The sequence below is a fragment of the Rhinolophus sinicus genome, chromosome 3 (genome assembly GCF_057876585.1).
Source record: "Rhinolophus sinicus isolate RSI-liver-muscle chromosome 3, RSI-T2T, whole genome shotgun sequence".
In the NCBI taxonomy this organism is placed as follows: domain Eukaryota; kingdom Metazoa; phylum Chordata; class Mammalia; order Chiroptera; family Rhinolophidae; genus Rhinolophus; species Rhinolophus sinicus.
In genome coordinates this window covers 52,388,095-52,412,266 of record NC_142503.1, presented here as the reverse complement: position 1 = coordinate 52,412,266, position 24,172 = coordinate 52,388,095, and the positions used below count along the sequence as shown (strand labels likewise).

The window sequence follows — 24,172 nt, the reverse complement described above, 5'->3', positions numbered from 1 at the left end:
TTCAGCAAGGAACCCCCTGAAATTAGTGACTGCATTCATATAACCTTTATTCCAGTATAATTGTTCTATTTTATTATTAGTTATTGTTGTTAATCTCTTACTGTGCCTAATTTATAAGTTAGGCTGTATTGTAAGTAGATACTCGTATGTTCAGGAAAAACAGTATATATAGGGTTCAGTACTGTCTGTGGTTTCAGGCATCCACTGGGGGTTTGGAATGTGTCCTCATGGATAAGGGTTACTACTGTATTTCATTCTGTTATTTACTGAGGCTAATATTAAAATACACATTGATACCTGGCAAATATTCATCTTTCCTTGCCAATTTCATATTCTCCTGAATCTCATAGTGGAGCCCTATTTGGAGGTGGTTGGACTCTTCCCCACACATACTCATGATGAATGTATTCCTAGAAAAGATGAAAAACAGGGCCCTATTGGCTTCGAAAGTGCTAACAGCTTAAAGGAGAGAAAAATGACATCTCGGCAGTATAATGAGAAAACTTGGAATCTGAGAGAGAACAATTGATTAGTTTCTATTAAAAAAAAACAAAAACTGGATGGCAAAAGACAGATAAACTGATCTCTATTTTAATTAAGCTAAACCATTAGGCCATTAAGTGAATGTTGAAGAGATGTGCCGGGTAGTGTGTTGAATATAATGTGTTACTTAAAAGCTTTAATAACCAAAACTTTTTACCTGCCTGCTACAGAGAGGTGTGATTGCACCATCAACCAAATTGTTGTCAAATGAAAAAAATGCATAAAAGACGTTAAAATCAACCCTCTTTTACTCATTAAAGTCTTCTAGTGCTTCATTAATTTTAATGGTATAATCTAGTTCTGATTGAAGTGCACCTGAATGCAGTTAGTACCTCATCAGGACTGATGAGTTCCAAGTAATTCGGTCCATGTCTGCAGGGGGATCACACATTCCATGTCTCTGTTTGCATGTGCTCTGTGCATGTTTGCCCATGCCTTCAGCCACACAGCTTTTACAGTCCAAGAGCCCACTCTCTTCTTTTTTAGCCCACCTGCCCTACTTAAAAGAGATTTCTATTGTCAGAGCTGCTTTTATACTAACAACTGAGTTTTGTACAAACAAAAGATTTTGTGGAGGTGCCAAAATATGATATCTCTTCCCCGAATCTTTGGACTGAATATAGATATAGCCTATATGAATCAAGTGCATTTTTGAAAAGTAGAGAGTCTGATGTATATGTTAAAAAGTAAATGACAATATCAGTTCTTTGTATTTCCACTGTAACTCTTAAATTTCATAAAATGAATTTTTTTAAAAAAAAAACCTCTTAAATCCTACTTTTACAATTCCATAATTATCTCTCTCAAACTAGATTTACTCGTTGTCAAATGTAGGTTATGCGTACAGAATGAATACATGATTAATTATGGTATACCTCTTTAACCCTTGACCTCTGGTGTGGCTCTTTTTACAGCTATAAGATAAGCAACTCATCAAACAAATGGGCCCAAAGCAAGAAGGTCAGACAATCTAACCCCATCCCCACCATAGGAACAAATAAGGAATTAGACATTAGTAGCAACTGGGAAGGGCTTTCTCCAGTGATGTGAAAGGCCTGTCCAACAGATGTGATCCCTCCATCCTCCTTTTCTAGGTTCCATGATAATCATTTGCCTTCTCTTCATACAGGTTTTTCACAAAAGGGGTAAAATGTAGTTCATTTGGCTTCCTTTTCTGAATCATCTGGTTCCAGTCTTGTAGTTCTTAGTTTAGTCTTTGATCCCAGGCAGTTCTTTGGTTTATTCTTTAGCTAATCTCCATTATGTGCAGATTTTTCTAGTTTAAATTTCAGATGACAGTTTTATTTACTTGTTTTCTTTTTTTGAGGTTTTTGAGGCTCCGTCATATATGTTCTGTTTCTCAATAAAATTTTAAGCCCCTATGTAGTTCCCTACAAATTAAAAAAAAAAAAAAGAAATATTTCTAATGTAGAAAGATGGTGATTATTTCATTTCTACCTTGATTTTTGGATTAAATACAGCAGACATCCCATAATTTTCCTCCATTTAAACTAATAGCAGCTATGTAGCCCTTCACATTAAAAAATTAGACTTGATTCTATTTTAAATTTTAAAAAGTTATGAAATATTTCTGACATTCAAAAAAAGAATAACAGACTTCTGATGTCTGGGGACCAGCAGGTGAGAAGAGGAGTCGTCACTGAAACGGGTGATCAATCCTGACAGCAGAGGAGACAACTGCTTTTTACACACTGGGACAGGGAGGAATAAGTGTGGAAACCAAGTGATGCCCTTGTACTATTGGAATCAGGTGTGAAACAGCCCAGGCCCAAGAAGGATGTAATTACCAGGGCCTCAGGTTTTAAGATTTGGCTCGTACGACAAAGTAAGCCACCAAAGTCTGCCAAAGTGATAGATGAAGATGAAAATTTAGAATGGAAACTGGAGGAGGTTGAAGAGGAGTACCAGTTGCAGCAATGGGACTTGAGTTCATACCACTAGCTTCCCTTTTCTAAGATGGTCTTTAGGAAAGACCGATCCATGGGGGCCACGAAGAAGCTTCTCCCAGAAGTGAGTCTGTGATGCAAAGAGTGGACCCTGGTTGTCATGAAAAGGTATCACCGAACTCTTCTCTTGCATAAACACTTCAGTAACTGCCCCTATAGGTCAACCATCATGTTCATACTAAGGCCAGGCTTCCGATAGGTAGTCTGCTTTCAGCTCGTAAATGGACAAGGCTCATTCTTCTTGCCTTAGGAGATGCAAGACTCTTCCAACAGGCATAAGGACTCCCCTTGGCCTGCATGAAACTTTCTTGGAACTGTTTTGTAGTCTGGGACTTTTGCTTCACAATCTTCCTTTCTTTCCTCTCAGTCTAGCGCCATGGTTTGAATGCATCTGCCTTCTCCTATTCCCTCCCCACAAAAACCACTTTCATGTTGAACACTGTCTTGACATCTGCTTCTTGGTGGGTCCGAGAAGCTTTTTGCTAAGTCCTCTGGATTCTTTCTGACACTTTGTCTACTTGTTCTATGGAATACTGAAAGAGGAATTTGTGTATTTGTTTCCTCTTTCAGTTCTGTCCATTTGGGCTTCATGTATTTTGAAACTTGTTATTAGATAAACATATTTAGAATTTTTAAGTCTTCTTAATGAATTTACATGTACATACACATGAAATGTCCTCCTTTATCCTTTTCTCTGAAGTCTAATAATTGAATAGAACCTGTGAAATAATAGGGGAAAAATGTATCTATATCTCTGCCCTCAGTTCCTGGCTCAGAGCTCCTAAACTCCTTGTAATTTCTAAAGTGATAAGAACACAAGGAGCATCTTTTGTTCTAATATTTCATCTTTGGCTCTGGTTCCTGACACAGCTCCTAAATCCCCTGGGGTGTCCTACGTGATAGGAGTGTCTTTCATTCTAATAAGGTGATTCTCGATGGGCTCCTAGATAGCTGCAGGAGGCGAGCTGGTCACCAAAAGACCAAGCCATGACTAGAAGCTTGGAATTTCCACCCACCCTCCATCCTCTGGGAAGAGGAGAGGGACTCAAGATCGAGTTAATGATCAATCATGCCTTCGTGATGACACCTCCAAATAGGATCAATATGAAGAAAACCACTTAGGCATATCATAGGCAAACTGCTAACGAACCTAAGTCAGAGAAAAATGCCACATTACATATAGAAGAACAAATATTTGCATAACCATGGACTTTTCATCAAAAACCACGGAAATCAGAAGACAGTGGAACAAAATATTTAAAGAGTTGAAGGAAGGAAAAGAAGAAAGAATTTAATGTTTATCGAGCCAGGTAATTAGGTCTGTGACTTCCAAAATGTGAATTTCATCCCATTAATGTGTTGTGAAATCAATTTAGTGGGTCACAATCAGCATTTTTTTAAAACTGAAGAATAGGATGGCATATAATAGAAAAACATCACAGTACATCTCAAATAGTAAAGATAAAAATTACGTGAAATTTTTATTTGGGTTTTACATACATACACATTCATACTTACATAGTCATATGTGTGCACTGGGTTCTAATGAAAAGAAAAAAATGTAAGTCGCTGCCTTATGTTATTTAATAACCATAAACATTTTGTAAGCCATGAATTATTTCCATTTTACAAATGAAACCAAGACTCTATTATTAAATAATTTTCCCTTGGTCATATAGCTGGTTAATGGCTGAGCCTGAATTTAAGGCACAGTTTTTGACCTCAAAACGACTTCTTTTGGCTGCTCTCAAAGCGTGCTCTTTTATTAATTTTGGCCTGAGGGTAGAATAATCAGTTTCCTATAAGTAGACATACCATGACAGCACAGAAGTCAAAGAGAACGACCCATATTTCTCTTCCCCCATGGAAGAGAGCTGGAATGACGGCTGAGAAGCCGTCAAAATCTACTCTAGCTGCAGTCTGCCTCAGATACAAGGAATAGAGCAAATTAGAAAGGTCCCATGACTCAGAACCATGCTCTATTCCATCATTGCTTCTTGAATATTGATTAAAGTAGATCTTAGTAAACAGGAATTGCATGCTGTGATTGACCACTTTGGCTGAAAGATAAGGCATTTGATTAGAATTTTAATTAATACTTAAAAGTCTCTATCTCTTCTAATTGACTCATTTTTCACATAAATTTTATTTAGTTTTCGCTGTAGCATTGCCAATGTGCTTGTTTCTTGTGGCAAAGTATAATACCACGTCTGCAAACAGCATCATATTCAAATGTTTGGCAATGCTTGAGGAGAAAGGATATTTTTGTATCCAATTCAGGTGCTATTACATGATCTGAAAATTGTGTGACAGGCTGTCAGGGAAGGATATTTGATGAATGTGGAGGATTTCAACAAAAAGTGAGGTGCCAGACTGAGTGTTTATGAATCCATTTTAGTCTTGGTTTAAATGACTGTCTTTAGTTAACATCTTGTTCTTAAAGAGTAAAGTCGCACATGAGTCCATTTCTGGTAGTACAGTAAAAGTCAAACAGCCACACAAATCAAGAGTTTCAAATGTAGGTAATTTAAAGATTAAGTACTAACAGTTTGTATGCAAGCCAATATTGAATGCAAATGCTAGTGTAGTTATGAGTAGATCTAACGGCCAACGATGAGAAATGAATTAGAGAAAAATACAACAAAAAAGGACAGAGACGGCAACTGTACTTCATACCTTAGATCTTCAGTTGATTCTTGTTGTTAATGAAATTAATAATGTTGCTTGAGATGTTGTGATATAGATAACAAGGCTTGCTTTCTTTTTATATTAGTAGCCATATATTCTTTGCCAGTGCGTGTTTTTCAGTTTTCTTAAAAAAAACACGCATGTTGTTATATACCTCTATCTGGTCTCTTCAGCTTATCTTTGCTTCTGTTTCTTTAGCTGTATGAATTTGCCTTCCTTTACCACTTACTCTTATAAAACCTTTCAGAAGAGGGACCAAGAGGTCTGTAGGTTTGCCCTAAAGGATGCTTTTAAGGGATATTCACAGATTATAATATTCCTTTGTTTTTATTATTTATTCAGCAAACCCTTCCATAGTACTTACAATGTGCTGAGCACTTCTAAGTGAACTTTACAAATGTTAATTACTTTTATCCTCCAACAGCCCTATGAGATAACCATTATCATCGTTCTCATTTTATGTAAAAGCAACTAAGGAACCTAAAGACTGAGTAAATCACTTAATGTCATATAGTGGGAGAGTCTGGACTTGTACCCAAGCAATGTGGCTGTAGAATCAACGTGCTTGGCCACCCGTCTTCTCCAACTTCTGTGCCTCTGTCCCTAGAATGCCAGTCACTGCCTGAGGTTCTGAGCCCTCGTTTGTCTACAGGCATTGATTGTAGAACACCCCTCACCCCATCCCTTTCAGGGTGTTTAGCATGTCCTGAATTATACTGAGTGTGGTTTCCTCTTCTACATTTCTACCACACATCAGTTTGCTACTCAAAAGTTAGTGTGCTGCCGATTAGCACCAGCACAAGTGTATTCTTTTTATACTTTATTTTTCTTAACATAGCAGGAGGGAAGACAACTACTTACATTATAGCAGAGGTTCATTTTAATTGGAGCACCTACAGTGCTCACTAACAGAATGCAGACCTTGATCTCATTCCTGTTATTCAAGCTAACAATTTTTTTCTTTTGTATGTGAAGAGATTGCGTAATTCTTTACAGAATTATTTGCTCCCACCTCTTCTATCATATTCCTTCAGATTATAGACATCACAGGACAAACAGAAAAGAACAAGATTTGAGATAAGGGTATGCATGCTGAGTGAAGAATTCATCTTTCAAACTATACTAAAAGCATTTTCAGTATTTCAGGAATCAAATTTAGGATTGCTTTTGAGACTGAATACATAAAGTTCTAGTGTCAAACCATGTATGACACTAGAACTTTGACCCTCAACTTCTGCAGCAACCAGTTCAGGAAGCCAAACCCCAATCTCTGCAGCAATCAGCCCAGAAATTAGGTTTGGTCAGTGACGTCCAGCTTCCCTAATTTTTGCCCCTGATTCCAACACAGGACACACCAGAGAACAACAAATATGCTCCCCAAAGCAATTACACAGGATACCCTGCTTCTAGATGGCCTACCTTCTATTTCCCCCGGCCCACAACCCCACTCAGAGCAAACCTGAAGCCTTTCCTTTTTTTTTTACCCATAAAGCTTTCCTGTACCTGCCTTTGAGTTTCTGCCAAATTCAAATGATGGTTGCTGACTCCCTTGCTATGGTAAACCCTGAATAAATAGCCCCTGTTATTTCTACACTTCCAAGAGAAATGATTCTTTTCTTGCTCTATTTGCCAGAAAATTACTATGTTAGTTCACCATTCCAATGGTATCCATAGGAATTTGTGAAAGGGTTAACTATAGTAGCATCTAGATAGTTGGAGGGTTTCTAGATTTTATATAAGTAGTCTTACGAATATTAGTTTAATCTTTTCCTTAAAAAAGTCTTTGCTTCCTGATACTTGTAATTAGATGTGTTTGCCCTTCTTAGCTTTAAAAAAAAAAAAAATCAGGGAAACCAAAGAGATTAAGGAGAGTTTTATTATAAAGATAGACAGGACATACAATTTTACATTTTTCCAGTCTACAAAAACTCTCAAGGTAGAAATTTCTTTATGTCTGTCATACCAGCAGACAGATTATTTATAAGCTAGGAAAGAGAAAGTTCACTTCTTGCCAAACTGAGGCAAAGGTGCTGGCACCTTAATATCCTGGCCTCTCTCCAACCTCTTTTCACAATCCACCAGGTAATTGACTCCATCGATGACAATCTGAACAAGCTCAACCTTTAACAGTGAAAAAGATGAATGATTAATTCGCACAGAAGACACATGCAAGGCATTGATCAATAGGAACAACACTGGGACAATGAGAACCTGGCACGTTAGATGGACTTTGTAACCATTTTTTCCTTCTCACTATTTCCCTGCAGGGTTGTGGTGGGAGAGGTGTCTGATGGTCACTGTCAGAGATGGGAAGCAGAGGTATTACAGGGTTTCTCTCAATCTTCCTTTAGTTAAGATGGATTACTAATCTGTGTGTGAGAACATTTTTTATATCTGAAAACTATCACTTGGCATCTCAGATACCTTTCCTCCATCAATCTCAGCTGTAAAATAAAAGAGTTTCTCTAAAAGTACAATTACATGCCACCCTCGTGTCATTCTTTGGCCTGGACCTGAACTCCGACCTGCCGCTAAGCTATCCAAGCACTGAATATGCTGTAGTTCAGAATTATTATTTACATAGTGGATGTCTTTCTGAAAACTTGTTTAAAATCAAATATTTGGAAATTAAATTATGTTTCCACTGTACCAGACTAGTTTGCTACTTAAAGGAAACTGAATTATATTAAGACAGACTTAAAATTTCTGCTTTTTGAAAAATGGTCAAACTTTGGTTTACAAATGTTGATTTTTCTTAAATTAGAGTACATCTACATAGGAATTCCCCCCTGGGATTACCTCCCTAACAAACTACTTGCACTGCTCCTGCAGAGATGCAAACTAAGATACTAAACAATTAGTTAATTCCAGACAGCATGATATAACTCAGGAGTGAATAGCAAGGATGGAAGGGGTCATTGAGTGTCACAGCTGGACATACCTTAGGCTTGACGGTGTCCAGCCTCCTCCCCACTTCTTTTCATGCATAAAGAAACTGAGGCCCCGAGGGAAGGTTGGATCGGGACGCTAGTCATTACTAAGCAAAGAAACACATACTTTCTACTCATCCAATTGACCCATCCTAGTATTGCTGAGGGTGTGGTGAGATGGGTCTCTCATTCACAGCCAGCGGGACTCTATTTTGGTATAAATCTTCTGGTAGCAAACTTGGTCATAAGTAAGGGCCCCTGATCTTTAACCGAGGTATTCCTTTCCTAGAAATACATCCTAACTAAATAATCAGAGTTGTGTTTAGGGCTATGTATAGAGATGGTCATAGAGTTAGATATAGAGATGCTCAAACAAAACATCAAATAATGATGGAGATACTAAGTAGATAATGGACGATCTTTACCATGCTGTCATTAAACATCACGCTTGTTAAGAATGCTTAATATTGTAGGGAAATGCTCATGATATGTAATACATTGGAAACATGCTGTGTTGTACTTACAAATATACGTTATAATACTATATTTTATAAAAAAACACTTTTTCGAATAATTGGAAGAATGGAAGAGAATTTAATGTTCACAATGGTTTTCTCGGGGTTGTTAGGTTAAATAAGTGGTTTTGGTTTTCAGTACTTTTTGGCATTTTTCTAGCTTTTATAGTGATCACCTATTAACCTATAGTTAGACGTAAAGCAGTGTTTTAAAGTGATGCTACCTGGCTTTCCAGTAATAAAAATGTAGTTAGTATTAGAAGCAGATAGAACTGAGCCCCAGATTTTCTTTATTCAGTACACCACAGCAAATTATACAGCCAATTTCAGAAGTTGTGGTATTTATAACTGCTTCTTCCTCAAGTGCTTTACCAGAGCTGGTAGCACACAGGCTGATTTAATTGTTTGAGTACTTTCTCCTTTCCTTTCCTCAGTTTACTGGTATGGATACCAAGAGACAATGAAATATTCAAAAGCTGGCAAGGAAGAAGAGCATCGATAATCCACAGGTTTAATAAGCAGCCACTGAGTTCTTAAGGGTTGTATGTAATAATAAGGGTTTTTAAATTAACTATGGGCATAATATGTTCAATGGGACCACATCCAGGTAAGTTGGTCCGACTTATTCAGATCAGTATCCAGCTGCATGTTCTTTAACGGTGCTCTTTATGCTTCGCCTCCCGCATCACTCCAGATTCCTAAACTACTACGTATAGTTGATGAGTCCTTTTCATCCTGTGTATTCACAGAATCTTAAGGGTTATTTGTATGAGCATAGTCTTGCGTATACCTAGTGCATACCTTATTTGCCATCTTTAGCCCTGAAAATAACATTTTACAAAGTATCAAGTATCTAAAACTGCCAAAGTGAAGATGACAGAATTTCCCAAAGGAAATTCAGAATGGAGAGAATATTCCACTATTTTACCGCCCTCAGAGAGACAGCACTTGTTCTCTGACTTCACAGTGATAAAATACTGCTGTCCTTTAGCATAATAGTGTTCCTGTGGCTGAAGATGGCTGAATAGCTCCCAGGGGCAAGTGGTGACAACAGTCCCACTGTGAATTCCTTTACTTGCCTGTACACTCTCAGCTTACACTGTGCTCACCTTTATGCAGTTATTTCCCATGGAAGGAGAGCTCCACAGAATGAAACGTGAACGTGACTCAGAACTCAGTGGGGAAAGAGGAGGTCTCGGATTTTGTGAAGAAGGTAAAGCTGTTAAGGCTACTTTTCTTTCTCTTACGCTAATTTTGTTAGTTCGTGTTCAGAAACTGAAAGAGATGTTACCTCTGATCGACCAATTCGATCTATGTTGGAAATATCGTACACATCTGCCACTGCTGCCGTGTCCACACCACCTGTGCCACGCTTCTGCAGCCTTAGGTTCTCCAGGATCTTAGAAAAGCGGGGATCCTGGGACAAGGAATAATACTTAGTGTTGTAAGAGGCAAAACTGATTCACCGTCATTGGCATGTTCACTTAGAAAAGATGTATAATGAGAGATAATAACAGTTATTATTTATTAAGCATACATGTACTACATACCAGGGCACTGTGCTGGAACTTTTAAGCCTTACAACATCCCCATGAAGTAGGTATTGTTTTCACCCCCATTTCACAGATGAGGAAACTTAGGCTCAGAGGAATTAACCTTCCCAAGGTCACACATTTAGAAGGTTGCACAGCTAAAATTAACTTCTATACTGCTTTTTGGGCATTGGGATGCTAGCTTTGATGAGTTTTTATTATTCATCTATATAACAGTGTCACTTTTTTAAATCATATCAAATAATTTTTTAGCACTGGAATTTTGAATAACAAAAATTTTCGTACTTTTTTGCCAGGAAGCACATTACCTAAAATTGTTCTAAAGTATTTGATTCACTTGTGCTGTAGCAGAAATTATTAGTTACCCTTTTTCCTCCTCTTCCACAAGTGGAGCTAAGAAAGTGACCACCGGCTAAGTTCTAGCAGAGTGGTGTGTGCCACTTCCGGGCCTAGACCTTCAATCTTTACGTGGCAACACCTGCATGCTCTCCACTTCCCACCAGCTGGAACTTGGAGTCTTACGGTAACTGTGCAAAGGGGACAGCGTCCTCCAAGTGTAGTTCCCTGACCAGCAGCATCGGCATCACCTAGAAACGTGTTAGAAATGCCAATTCTGCAGCTGGGCCTGGGAATCTGTGTTGTTACAAGTCTCCAGGTGGTTTTGATGCAGTCTCAAGCCTGAGAACCTCTGTACTAGGAGAAAGAGAAAGAGATGGAAGGAACCGCAGGAAGCAGAGCACAGCAGCTAACCTACCTATCTGGATTTGTTATCTGAGGGAGAATTGAAACTTCTTGTTCTCGAAACCACTGCCCTTTCTTATAGCCCCTTCATCTTTTGTCCTACTGATACAACTATCTTTTGAGGTAAACAACACTTTCTCATTATTTTCTGTTATAGGTGTAGAAAGTGAGGGGCAGTGAGCTTTTCTCCCTCCACAGAGCAGTCCCATCGGAGCTGATCCTGGCGCAACCCAACAGGGCTCCTGGCTACATCGCGTTACCTTGCTGAGCTTCGGGATCTTGACATGGACGCCAGCCCGTAATCCTGTGCCGAGGTTCGAAGGACAGGTCAGGATGTATCCGAGGCGCTCATTCCACATGAACTCCCAGCCTCGTTCTTGGATTAAGCGTTCTACCTACAACAGTGAACACATGATGGAGTTCTTGAGTAGCCATTAATTCAGCACATCCCAAACCTCAGGCAGAGATGTGTGTACTATATGTTTGCCATGAAATTTAGGTAAATTTATAGTACTTCTTTAATAGACCATGGTATCCCTCCTATTGGAATATTAAAATGGTCCATTTAAATTAGATGAACCATGTAAAGCATTGAACATAGTACCCAGCACATACTAAATGCTCAATACATGCCAGTTGGTCTTAATTTTCATGTGAGGATACTAAGAGAATATAGGAATTCTCAGCAGGCGAGATTATGGTCAGGTTACTTATGAACATAGTTACATCCTATATTGTCTCTATGCTTAGAATTCAGCCAAGAGCACTGTTAGGGAAATCAGAAAATAACTACTGATCCACAGACTTCCCCAAACCATTCTGGATTGGAGAGGGAAGCATAGCAGCTCGCTAGTGACAAAAGAAAATCATCCATTTTTTGAAGCACTGCCCTGAAGTCCCACTCCCCCAAAAGTGCCATGATCCCTAAAAAAAATAGCCCCATCCTGGAAGTCACCATGGTGTCTTCTTTCAAGAATGAAAAATATATTTTGGTGAATATTTAGAAATCTGATAACATCTTACTTCTTTTAGTCCACGACAGAATCGCTCAAATACTCTTTTCATATTGCCTCCCTTTTCCATAGAGATTACCCTGGTGTGGTCTTCCTCATTAATCCAGATGAGGAATGTCTTGTCATAGTTATGCCTAATGAAGAGAGAAATATGCTGTTGAGTGTGAATCACATTTGTTTCAACACATGAAAATTTCCATTACCTCTGTAGCTTGATTGCTTCATTTCACCTTCCTCATTTCCTAGATGGCTCTAATCTATTAATTGTGCCTGGACAAGTACTACAAAACAATGTTACCATGACAGAATGAAGAATAAGACCAACTCCAGCCCTTAAAGATGTCATATTTTTGCCCAACAAGAATACAACGGTCTCCCTCGTTCCTCAGACTAGGATGACAATATTTCAACTGCGGTAACATTTGGCTTTGACACTAACAAGAGTATTTTGTGTCCTATTATAGAGTCAACCAAAATCTTGTGGTGCTTAAAAAAAAAAAAAAAGAAAGATTTTACCTGCAGCCCAAGGTGTTTGGGGAGCAGAAGATTTCACCTGTGTTTGCTGTATAGATGCTACCTTTCCACCCCCATGAGCAGCTAGCTGCTCATGAACACTTTTATCTCAGCTCTTTTGGGTAGTGTCATAATAACCTACCAAGGAATAGGAATCAAAGTGGACTGAGGACTGTTGGCCAAGATAAAATATACGTACACTCGATATCCATTCTTCCTTGTAGGGTTTTGCTTAAATCCTCAATATTTATTTTTCATTTTCTGCTCTTTTGTTTTAATGTCATGAAACAGATTCTCTGTGAGGTCAAATAATATGAAGCTAATTTTTTCTTAAAAATACAGTCGTTTTCTCATGCATAATTCATGCAAACTAGCAAACATTCCTATACATCTTAGAAACATCAACAATACTTAGGTATTACACACACACACACACACACACACACACACACACACATACACACTCACTCACTCACACACACACAGTTTCTAAGTACTCTCCATTTAGCTCAAGCTGGGCATGCTGTCAAGTACAAGCCACAGCAACTTCATGTTAGGACAAGCCCATGATCTGAAAGAGATCATCTGCACACACTGCAAATGTGAAATGCTATGTCCATACCAGATTCCCCTGGCATCTGGCCAGTCACGGGCCATCCCAGCACATGTTAGTAAGGGGGATACTGGCTTATCAAACAGAAAGTGGTCCTGCAAGCCAAAAGGGACAAAGCACAAAGGAGAAACTGATGAGATCAGACACGACTGGAAGTGCCAGGTGTCCAAGTTTCAACTCACTAATAATGGCTGAGGTTTCTCAGGCAGTGGTTCTCAGCCTTGGCTGCCCACTAGACCAACCTGGGAACTTTTAAAAACATAACTAATGCCCAGTTCCCATCCCCCAGAGATTCTGACTTAATTGTTATGGGGTGTGGCCAGGACATAGATATTTTAATTATGTCAGGTGATTGGAGTGGACAGCTAAGGTTAAAACCCACTGGCTTAGCCCAGGTAGAAATACTTCATTGCTGTAGAGTGTGTATCCCATCAGTACCAACCCCATGCAATGGCAGAGTGGGCAGTGAGTGAGGGGGCTACCCTGAAAAGTCTGTTCTACACAGCCACCATTCTCTGTGTTTCTAACATTATTGATTCATTTATTATCATTCCTTTCATTAAAAAGTACCAGGAGTATACAATAATGATCTATAAATAAAAATAACCACCATTAGTTTAATGCTCATTATGTGTCATGCTCTGTGCTCTCTATGTGCTTTCAATTTATTTCCTTTAATCCTCAACACTGTGAGGCAAGTGTAATCATTCTATGTTACAGAAAATGAGATTCAGAAACACAACAACCTACCCAGTATCACACAGATAGGAAGTGGCAGAGCCTCGCTTCAAATCTAGACCTGTATGACTCCCAAGCTTGTGCCTTTAACTAGAATATACTACGCTATCAAAATCAATGTCAAGGGCAGTCAGGTGGCTCTGTTGGAGCAAGAGCTCTGTGCAACGGGGCTGCTGGTTCGATTCCCACATGGGCCAGTAAGCTGTGCCCTCCGCAACTAGAATGAAGTCAATGAGCTGCCACTGAGCTCCCAGGTGGCCAGATGGCTCAGTTGGTGGGAGGGCGGGGCTCTCAATCACAAGGTTGCCCGTTTGACTCCAGCAAGGGATGGTGGCTGCACCCCCTGAAACTAACAGTGGCAGCTGGACCTGGAGCTGAGCTGCACCCTCCACAACTAAGATTGAAAGGACAACACTTGACTTGGAAAAAGACCTGGAAGTACACACTGTTCCCCAATAAAGTCCTGTTCCCCTTCCCCAATAAAATCTTTAAAGAAAACAAAACAAAACAAAAAAGCAGTAAGCTCTTTCAATACTTATAAAAAAAATCAATGTCAAGTGACTGATATTTTTCTTTCTGTGTGTACACAGTAAGAATATGAATATGGATACCGTATATTCAAGTATGATTACACTAAAGTAAAAAAAATATCAAGGGGAAATGGAAGGCTTTCTACCGTCTCTGAGAAGCAGAACAGGGCAGAGACTTGAGCCGGGACAGGCTTATGGATTGCCCAGGAAACAGCATGTCCTTTAAGCTGGAAACCAGAAGTGGCTACTCAAGACAGAGGAGGGTTTGTTCTGCAACAGCACAGACGGAAGGTTGGCCTTACTGCTGCAGAGAACAGAGACCAAGGCCTACAGACCATGACACTGGCTTATCAGGTTTGAAAATGGGACATATTTTGTGGCATTGCGCCTTCTGAAATGACAGATACTTGTTTCAGTTTCTCCTTGGGGTTTACTTAAAAGTTACTTCTGAAACCGGTATCCTGTTTTGTATTGATTTTTTTCCCCTCCCCCCCATCCAACTCCGGTTGAAGCCGTGTTTCTCAGTCTAATTGTGTAAGATGCGCTCCCTGGCCCCTGTTGGTATTATGAGCCTTGCCCTCTACCAGGCTGAGGCAGTTGGTCGCGGGCCGACGGTTAAACGCTCACAGCAGCTCATGGCAGCTCTCGCCAGCTGCCAGCCACTCATGCTGACCACCAGCGCTCAAGGTAGCCCACGGCAGCACACAGTGGCCCACAGCAGCCCAGCTCCAAGTGGAGCCATTGCTCACAATCTTAGCTGTAGAGGACGCAGCTCACTGGCCCATGTGGACGTCCAACCAGCCACCTAGGGGTTAGGAGCACAGCTCTCTAACCACCTGCTATGGGAAGACAAGTAAGGGACTTGGGTTTTGTTTTCCCTAGTGTTAGAGTGAAGCTGTGAAGGCTAATGAGGCAGCAGGAATCCCAGAGGCCGGTTCCAGTGCCAATCAGGGCAGGCCTTCCACCTGGACAATTTCCTTTCCAGATTTTCCTAGTTTCCAGGGCTTTCTTTGGCTGTGGTCATGGAAACCATCATCAGGGCAGACAGGATTTCCACACCCAATTGTTCCTACTTAACCAACAATGGGAATCCTCCATCTACCTCCACCCACCGATCCCTAACCCACCAGCTCCATATAGGAGTTTCCTAGGCAGAGTTTAATCCTTAGAGTATTTCTGTGGCTTAACCTAAAGTTTTAAGGCCTCATCATCTTCCTTATTCTGAACAGGGTGAAGCCCCAGCAAGTTCTCAACCCGGCAGGGGCCTGTGCTCCGGAAGAGGCCGCACTGCATGGGGTAGGGCTCTAGGTTCAGCCCCACCCCAGGAAGCTCTGGGTGGTTGAGGGGCCACTCACATCGATGAGCTGCTGTTGCTCGTGCTCCGTCATCTCGGACAGCCTGTAGTAGCGGCCAGCCAGGTCCCCCTTGAGGCCGGCCAGGGCCGTGACGGCCACGTTCTCCACCTCTCTCCGCTCAGCCCGGCTGCAGGCGGGCGGCAGGCTGAGCCCTCGGATGCTACGGCCTGTGCGCACCCGGGACGACAGCACGTAGCGTTCATCAAACATCCCATGGGTGACCTGCCGAGCAGAGTTTGGGGTCACCGTGGGCAGTCTCGGACCACGGTCCTGCCACAAGCACACTGGGTACTAACCCGCTGACTGGCAGTATCTGCTGCTGGGGACCCTCGGGCACTGAGCACGTCTGCACAACCCACATGCTGGATACACTGTGGAAATGGGGGCTGGGGCCTTAGAGACAAGTGAGATCAGGCAGACCTACTTTGTAGGGCGCCGCCTGGTGGGATAAAAAAGGAATTGCTTCGGGGAAGACCAAGTGAACACACCACCCTAGTGGTACTTACTAAGGAAAGCCCAGACTTTCAGACCTCCCTGACCTCCTCCGTGGCCCTCCAGGAAGTATGCTGTGCGAAGGCGGTCACGGAGCTTTTACGGGGCATCTGACTCAGGGCCCCTCTCTCAGGAGCTCCTCCCTTGGGCTCTGGAGTGCCAGTTTCACAGGAGGGGTGCAGAGCGTACCTTGGATGCATCCAGATCCGTGGGGTGCTTCATCACCCTGGGGTCATAGCCGTTGTGCCTGAGTTTAATGACAGGGTCAAAAAGGTCGGCAAACACCTGCAGGAGGAAAGATGCTCTTGTTTTCTCTTTAATTGGTCTGTCTACTGTTAAAAGACTACCGCGCAGGAAAGGGGTGTGAGAGTGGTAGATGGGTGGTTGTGACGATGATGATGATAGCAATAATAGGTTTCTACCAGAAAAGCCTCTTCAAGGGACCTTGCCCTTTGGGAGGGGGCAGGGCTGCAGAACTGTCATCATAATCTCCTCCCTGATGATTCTGCCGGGCTCAGTGCCATCAGACTGAACAAGAAAATCCTGTTTAAGAATTTGAAGGTTTCCCCCAGAAGTTCTTGCCGTTGCAGGATAAAAGAAGCTGCCAGATCAGAGGCTAAGTAGTTTTGTGGTCAAAAGGCAATGTGAGGTTCTATAGTTTAAGCAATGAAATTGTGGACATCCAGCTGCACCAGAAGAAAAATGCAGTAGTTAAGGCAAAGCAGGGACCTCTCACCCTGTGAGGACCTTCCCAACCCAAAAATAACTCATGCAAAATCTATTTTTAAAAAACCCAAACCTTCAGGAACATCCTTTAGGTGCAATAACGTTTTGAGAAGACATAACAGGACCCTGCAGGCTTTGGGAGCTGTAGGAAGTGGGGGTGGGAGGCATAGGTCCAGGGAGCTAGCTCTACTCGGGGACTTGGGGAGCCCAGGGTTGCGCACTGCTGTGCCTGAAGGAGCTGCCAGTCTTGTTTATTCAAAATGGCGCCCTCCTCTTGATGGCTGCCTTCCAGGGAACTGCCGTCACCTCCCCCAGCAGATGGTGTGAAGAGGGCAGACCTCAGGGAGGCAGGCTGGAGGCATTTGCCATGACTAGAGGCAGTTCTGTGGCGAGGACCCCATAGCGCCTGAGCTCCCGGAGCAGCAGACCATCCTGTGCTTCTTCGCCGAGGATGGGAATGCGGAAATCACAGGATTTCTCTGAGAGACTTGAACTCAGTGGTCTGGGCTGCAGTGGCTGTGTAATCAGTAATTCTCTAGACACCCCGAACCATCCTCCCCCCTCAGTAAAGCCCAGCCACAAACACAGCATCTCCTAATGTTTTATTGGTGAAAGCACATCAGCAATAAAATAAAAGATTTACTGTTTCTGTACCCATTCATTCCCTTTACAAGCGCAGAGAGCTCTGTCACACAACTCATGCCTCCGTGGAGAGGGATACTAGAGCAGCAGCAAGGAAAACCTTGTCCCCGGCAAGCTGTAGACCTCATTATTCCAGAAAGCATCCAGATGTTCTACTGAAGCTGGCTCCCCTTTGAGGGAGCCCTGCCGGAGAAGGCAGAGAGCGGGCCCCATAGAGAAGAGAAGGACTGGGACCCAGAGCATCCCCCCCGCCCCCACCCCGGCACCAGCACTGGCAGTGTTACCTCATAGGACTCCTCATCGCCAGCCACCATGCCCACAGTCTTTATGAAGGGGTGGCCGGGGTTGTCCACTCCAGTCTGGATACACTGGTCCAGGGTGTAGCCCTGGGGGGTCATCTTGCTGCGGAGCTTGGCGTAGATGGCAGGGGTGAGGCACTCAGCCATGCAGTTGTTGTGCTTGCGCAGGTCGGGGTAGTCTGCACTGCGCGGGAGGGGAGAGGCTTTCAATGAGCAGCCCCTGAAGGAAGGGGCCTACGAGTGGGCTTTGCTTCTGCCCATCCTTCCACCAGGCTCCCTTCAGACAGGTGGCACAGAGATATTTGGCTAGGAGTCATGACTTAAGTAAGCCAGATTAAAAAAAAAAAAAAAAAGTCCCCTGAACTGCCAGAGAAAGGGACCTGGATTCCATGATGGTGGCTGCAGCAGCCACAGACTGTGGCTCATGTTCATTGAAAGAGGAGACAGAGTGAAAATAATTAGAAAATAAATTGAAATCATATGCACACTTTGTTTTTTAACCCAGAACTTTTGGTAAAATACAGCAGCCACACTTTGGTCCCTTAGGTCTAGTGAGAAATGGGGTGGGGGCTGGGGCAGAGAGGTTAGAAACCCTGCATGTGGAGCTCCATAGAAAATCTGACCTCTGTCTATGAGGCCAGCTCCATGACTATCTTCTTTGTCCAGAGCATTGTCTGGCTATTGAAACAGGCATCCAGTAAATATCTCTTGGAATAATACATAGAAAGAAAATGGGGTGCTATCTTACCCAGGGATATGAATTGGTTGCAGAATAGGGGGTTCTGGACCACCCCAGGTCCAAACACAGGCAGTCGCACCACAGGAATTCCTGAGTTGCATGTTGGGAGCTGGTAATTCCCTCAGAGATCCTGATTCCCACAAGAGCCAGGAAATGTCTCTGAGAAACCCCTCGGGTTTTCCTCGTCTCTCCCAGCCATGCCTGCCTATGCACAATCCCTCAAAGTCAGCCCTGCCTCCAGCTCTAAGCGTGTGCGCTGTCTCATCCATAACCAAGTTCCCAGGGCTGAGAGGACATGTCCATCTACACACCACACCCCCACTCCCCATGTGCAATGTCCTTTACAGCTGATACTTAAATCGGCACTGTAACATCACATTTCCCAGAGGCCGCGTAGCAGTGAGTGAGGCATGGGTCCACAATCAGAGAGTCCTTGGATTTGCATTTGGCACTCCTTAATTTTTGTAAGCCTCCATCTCATCAGAAAGGTGAATAAAATAGATACTCCATATACTCCATGCATGGTACTTAACCCATGTAAAAGTACTCAACAAATGTTAACTATTACTATTATTACTATCCAACTACATTGCAAGCTCTGGCCAGGAATGATGACACTACGCTTCCTTATATTCGCCACAGGTCCCTGTGCTTAATAAGCTTCAAAAATTATTGTCAATTTGACTTAGTCATCCTCCAAGGCAAAAAGAGAGACACTTGCTGAAAGTTTCCATCCGAGGAAAGCATATCTTTGGCTGGCGCTTGGAGTTATTTTAAAGCCAAGAGGACTTACCTTGCAGGGAATAGCTTGTGCTGGTCCCGGGTGTCAGCACGCACATTCTGCTGTTTCAGCAGGTACCCGGTGGTCAGGGCACTGGTGCCCAAGGTGGCAAATAACAGAGAAGCATTGCGGCCAGTTAGCAACCTAGAGAAGGCACTGGTCATCCTGCCTCTTGGATGAGTGTCTGGAAAGCAGAGAAACTGGATTAGACAGCCCCATAGGATGGTCCCAAACCACCGTGGAGAGATCAACGAGCAAGAGAAAGAACTGCAGGAGCCGCAGCCCCTCTTTTGGTTTCTTGTTTTTCTCTTGTTTCTTTCTCCCCCACACCGCGTCACCGTGCTTGGGGAAATCTGGGTAGTCTTAGACGTTATGAATGTCAGACTGCCTGAAGTCTGTGACCTTTTCTCCAGTAAAATGATACAGAAAAAATAAACAAAAAAGAGGATTTCTACTTTCTGACTACCGGGAAGGTCCATACCAACCCTGTACGTCCAGTCAAACCGTGTTGCCTTTTCATTTTTTTTAACTACCATTTATTGAGCTTCCACCATGAGCCATCTAGCATGCAAAGGGCATTACAAATATTGTCTTCGGTCTGCAATAATCCTGCCAAGTAGGCATTATTTAGAAGATGGGGAAACTGAGGCTCGAGAAGTTAAGTGACTTGCTCCGGATCTCAGGGCCAGCACATTGATCCCAGGCTTGTCTTTGGCCCTGGATACAGGCCTCTCGCAGACCCCAGCACCTCACAGGCAGCCCGACACTGACCAGTAGTCGAAGGGAAACCCACCGCCTTTGTGGTTTAGGACCTAGGAGCGTCACAGATCACTCTGCTCTGTTACACCCCCAAGACCATAGAAATGCATTTACTACAGCAACTGCTAGTCACGGGATTATCACCTCAGGCCATGTGACTCCCTCAGAGTCCCAGAATATTATAAGCCTGTTCTCTCTCCTTGTCCTCAGACTTCTGCTGAAGTGGCCTGGATGCCAGGGGTACCTCTGCCCGCTCCACTTTGATGCCAGGTACCCAGTGCACTGCCAGCCATGCTGGGGACTCTGGGCCAGCCTGCCTTTCTCTGAGGATACGGGTCTTGTTTTCTCTCTTTTTCCCTCTCTCCTCCCTTATACAGAAATCACAATTGCAGGGGTGAGGAGGGAGATCATTGTTTACAGCTTCAGGGCTGAAATCTGGCCGAATTCCTGGGCTCCAAGCCAGGGAGATTTCTATGTGGGGCACAAGATCACCGCCAATGGCAATGGTATTGTTTTATTCCTACACTTGCCCTCTTTGTTAAAAAACAAGAACCACCACATTGAGCCCCTTTGTCGGCGTGCTCAAGATCTGTATACATTTCTGACCAGGCAAGTGTACTGAGAGCCCGGGGCCTGGAGATATCCTGGAATGTGGAGGCTTTGGGTTCTGACCCTGCCTCAATTCTGAGCCTCCCGGTCGTCCAGAATATCCTGGATGGAGATGCCGTGGGTGCCTTTCTGCTGACTCAGAGTTATTTCTGGTACAGCTGTACACGGTGTCCATTTGTCTCAGCTCCTTGGGGCCGGAAAACAGTGGCAGGCCAGGGGGAGGACCACATGTCAGCTTTGCATGCAGAGACAGTCACCCCAAAACAGTGCACATCTGGGGTTGGGCCCGCTCCACAGAACACTCTGAACAAATTCCCATGATGCTAGTCTCCTAGGCCAGCAGAAAATGGTTGTCTCCTCCCAGTTCTAAGAGAGCAAAGGGTTTAAGTTACTTCATCACCACTGCTGTCACCCTAATAGGCACCCTTGGGCATCTCTGTTTTATTCAGAAAGTAGAAAGTCGTAGGCAGGAGACGTTTACATTCTTTCTCTGTAAAAGAGATGTTTCCTAGGACTCCTTGTGCTGAAAACATAGGACCATGACTAGATTCGTCTTTAAGGGTAAATAGTCTTCAACAAAACAGAAGTTGGAACCATCTAGTCCTTTGCAATGCTGTAAAGGAGTGGGTGCCTTCTTCCCTGCCCAAGGTAAGGATTGTCTGTGGCTTCTCAGGCAGGCGTGGATGTGACCTCCAACAGTCACCTTCAGGACTGGCTCCCTGCAGGATTCCTGACTCAGTGGAAAGGAACTCCAAGAATGCTTAACAGAAGATTCTGTGTGATTTTCTCTGAGAAGACAAATGGGTCAGAGATGGAGACCAGGGCCTCTGAGCCAGGGGCAGTCTGTCTCAGAATCAATGCCCCCTCCTGCCTCCAATCACCCAGGAGTCCGCATTCCTCATCCTTTCTCCAAGCCAGAGTTTTCTGGAACTTCCTCAGCCACCCCTTTAGGAAAAGTGACCTGGTCCCTTCTCTGAGGATGTGATTTGATCATAAAGCTGGCAGAGTCCATAGGAGCATGTAACACTCTTGTGCTTTGCTGGAATGGTGCCTTAACCCAGAAGGGTTAACTCTAAAGGCCGGGGTCTTCGGAAAAGGCATTTATAAATGTAGAGGAGGAAGTGGAGGACTCACACAGCCTAATAACACCCCGATCTCCTCCAAGAGCCTGCTTGGTCAGGAAACCCCTTTGTCAAATTCTGCTGGTGGTTTTCTTCATGGGAACAGAGAGACCATACCAAGGACGCTAGAAAGAGGGAGTGTGAGGGCTGCACATAGGAAAAGAGGCACTTCTGGAAACACTACAACAGTTGGATTAGTGTAACCTTGTCAGGAGGGCCCTGACTGCCCCTTGTGTGACTCCAGCTGCCCCTGGGAGGGTCGCAGAGAGGGAAGGTCTAAAGGGCAGCACTGAGAAGAGCCAGGAGGTTTTGCGCTTGTTCTGGCAAACGTCACTCCCCACACCTGCCAGAGCATTCAAAGGCAGAGATGTCACCCACTCAAGGGAAAAGAGCAAGGCTGACAGTAACTCACCGTTAGCCAACCAACCAAATAAGCAAAGCACAGGCTTTTGTCAGAGATGAAACACATTGAGGCCAATGGGGCAGCAATTTTATCTCCGGTGGGGAAAAAACAGTTACTTGGCTCATTATTAATATGTTAGTAATTTCAAAAATGAATCTCTAGCAATAACATGAAGCAGTTGAAATTGGATCCAGCTATTGGGCTGATTAGTAATTAGCTCCTTTTGAGAGTCTCAAAATGTTCATTTTTCAGGTAGTATATATCCCGAGTCACTGATTTGCACCTCTTTTGATGCTGCTGAGGGAAATCATTCCCAGAAACAAATCGATTAGTTCTGTAAATTACAAGGGAAAGAAAGATGAAGATGAAAGTCCCAAATTTAGTGGCATTTAGATGTTTTTTCCATCAAGAAAATATCCTGATTATTAAAACAGGCCTTGTAAGCCAAGTGTTAATATGGTTCCTGCACCTCCGTACAGGGAATGGGAAGGCTTCCGCCCAGGACAGCGCTCTGGGGCTTCTTTAGTTACCACAAATTCTGCACACAGGAGCAGTGTCCTCCTCCCCCCAGTAACTGTCCTACCCGTGGTGCCAGCCCACAGCCCTGGGTCCACCCCCACACGGACCCTCACCCTGCCTCTAGCATTGCCCCCGCTTGGGAGGAATAAAACCGAGTTTTGTGGTCTCACTGACCTTGGTTGGAGCCTGGAGTGTCCCACGTCCTGCTGCAAGCACACAGCCAGGAAGTGTAACTGGAGCTGGCAGGACCTGGCCTGGAAAAGGCTCCTGGGCTGGGCGGGGCTGGGGGCCCTCCAGCCAATCCCATCTAGGACCTCTAAGACTTACTTCATCCCCCAGCTGTGTGTGCCCTTGAAGGCCGGCCACTGACTTCTCTGGCCCCCAGGTCTGAGCTCTTTCTAGCACCTGCTAGAAAGAGCTTTTTCTGAAGTGGTTCCCTCCCCCAACCTCTGTCCTGCAAGTTGCCTGTCCCACGGTTCGGGAGCAGTTCTTGGGACTGCAGCTGGCTCACTGGCTGCCCAGTTCTGCAGGACCATGCATGGGGGGGGGGGGGGGGGGGAAGGGCCTGCCAGGGAAACTGTCACGCCTGTTAGGAGACTTGTTTCCACCTTCCCTCAGGAGCACCCTGCCTGAGGCCCAGGTTAGCTCTGGAGAATGACCACCCCCCCACCACCCTCCAGCTGAGGTCTGAGAGGAAGAAGATGTCTAAAGCTCCCTCTCTTTTGCTGTTAATTGGCTCTGAGCCAGGGACCGGCGCCTCTTTTCAACTCGTCTGGGGCCTGCATTCAGGGACAATAACAATCACATTTCTCTTCTGAAATAGATTGGTGGACAACCTCACTATCTACACCAACTTCATATGCCACCCAGTAAACCCAGCAGGCCACTTAAAAATAGCCCTCCTTGGGACGTCCACTACAAACCGGAAAGGTTGACTGTAAATAGCGCTGACCCACCAGGACTTTGGACACCAGCCCTGCCATTGCCGCAGGAGCTGCCCAGGCCCCTGGTGACTGTCACGTACTCAGCTTCTGTGGCCACGTGCATATCACCAGCTGATTCCTTCTCAGGGCCCAACCCAGGATCAGAGGGGATGATGGAGCAGGGGGTGGAGCCTAGGAATAACCTTCCACCTAGAGTGACTCTCTTTCAGACGTTCCAATTCTTTTAAGTATAACCCATAGTAAAAATATGTATTTTTCCTTTTGCATGGAGGTACTGCCTGGGAGAGCACATGAGCAGGCCTTCTGGGGGTGGACCGTTTCCCGATTTGGAAGTGTTGTATGGTGTACACACGTGTAAAACTTTCTTAAGCTGTACACTTAAGATTCAGGCAGTTTGCTGTGTATTGGTCATACCTCAGTGAATATATGTTGTCATAAT

General features: G+C 43.9%; 2 protein-coding genes across 2 annotated transcripts in view; one reads left to right on the top strand and one right to left on the bottom strand.

Annotated features, from left to right (window-relative positions):
* The window catches only part of ACOT12 (acyl-CoA thioesterase 12), a 68,165-nt gene extending 56,938 nt beyond the window's left edge, over positions 1–11,227 (top strand). Inside the window, exons 15-16 of the mRNA XM_074328772.2 lie at positions 9,763–9,856; positions 11,095–11,227. Coding sequence (XP_074184873.2) covers positions 9,763–9,856; positions 11,095–11,117 — 117 coding nt within the window. The 3' untranslated portion in view covers positions 11,118–11,227. The remainder of the gene's footprint in view (positions 1–9,762; positions 9,857–11,094) is intronic.
* Positions 7,057–23,648, bottom strand: CKMT2 (creatine kinase, mitochondrial 2). Its single transcript, XM_019715073.3, has 10 exons — positions 22,964–23,648; positions 19,391–19,562; positions 17,844–18,042; positions 16,381–16,476; positions 15,700–15,921; positions 13,086–13,171; positions 11,961–12,084; positions 11,198–11,332; positions 9,935–10,060; positions 7,057–7,319 (listed from the first exon to the last, which is right to left on the bottom strand). Exons 1-10 carry the CDS (start codon positions 23,094–23,096, stop codon positions 7,200–7,202), a joined length of 1,413 nt encoding a protein of 470 aa, XP_019570632.2. The 5' UTR covers positions 23,097–23,648; the 3' UTR covers positions 7,057–7,199.
* Between the last annotated feature and the right edge of the window lie 524 nt (positions 23,649–24,172).

What these genes read in the sequence shown, in the direction of transcription:
- CKMT2 (XM_019715073.3), bottom strand. Translation starts at nt 23,096, where the DNA reads ATGGGATTGGCTGGAGGGCCCCCAGCCCCGCCCAGCCCAGGAGCCTTT. An exon ending in CCAGATGCCAGGGGAATCTG is followed by an intron (nt 12,085 to 13,085) that starts GTATGGACATAG and finishes TCTCTTCATTAG; the next exon opens with GCATAACTATGACAAGACAT. An exon ending in TCTGTCGTGGACTAAAAGAA is followed by an intron (nt 11,333 to 11,960) that starts GTAAGATGTTAT and finishes TCACTGTTGTAG; the next exon opens with GTAGAACGCTTAATCCAAGA.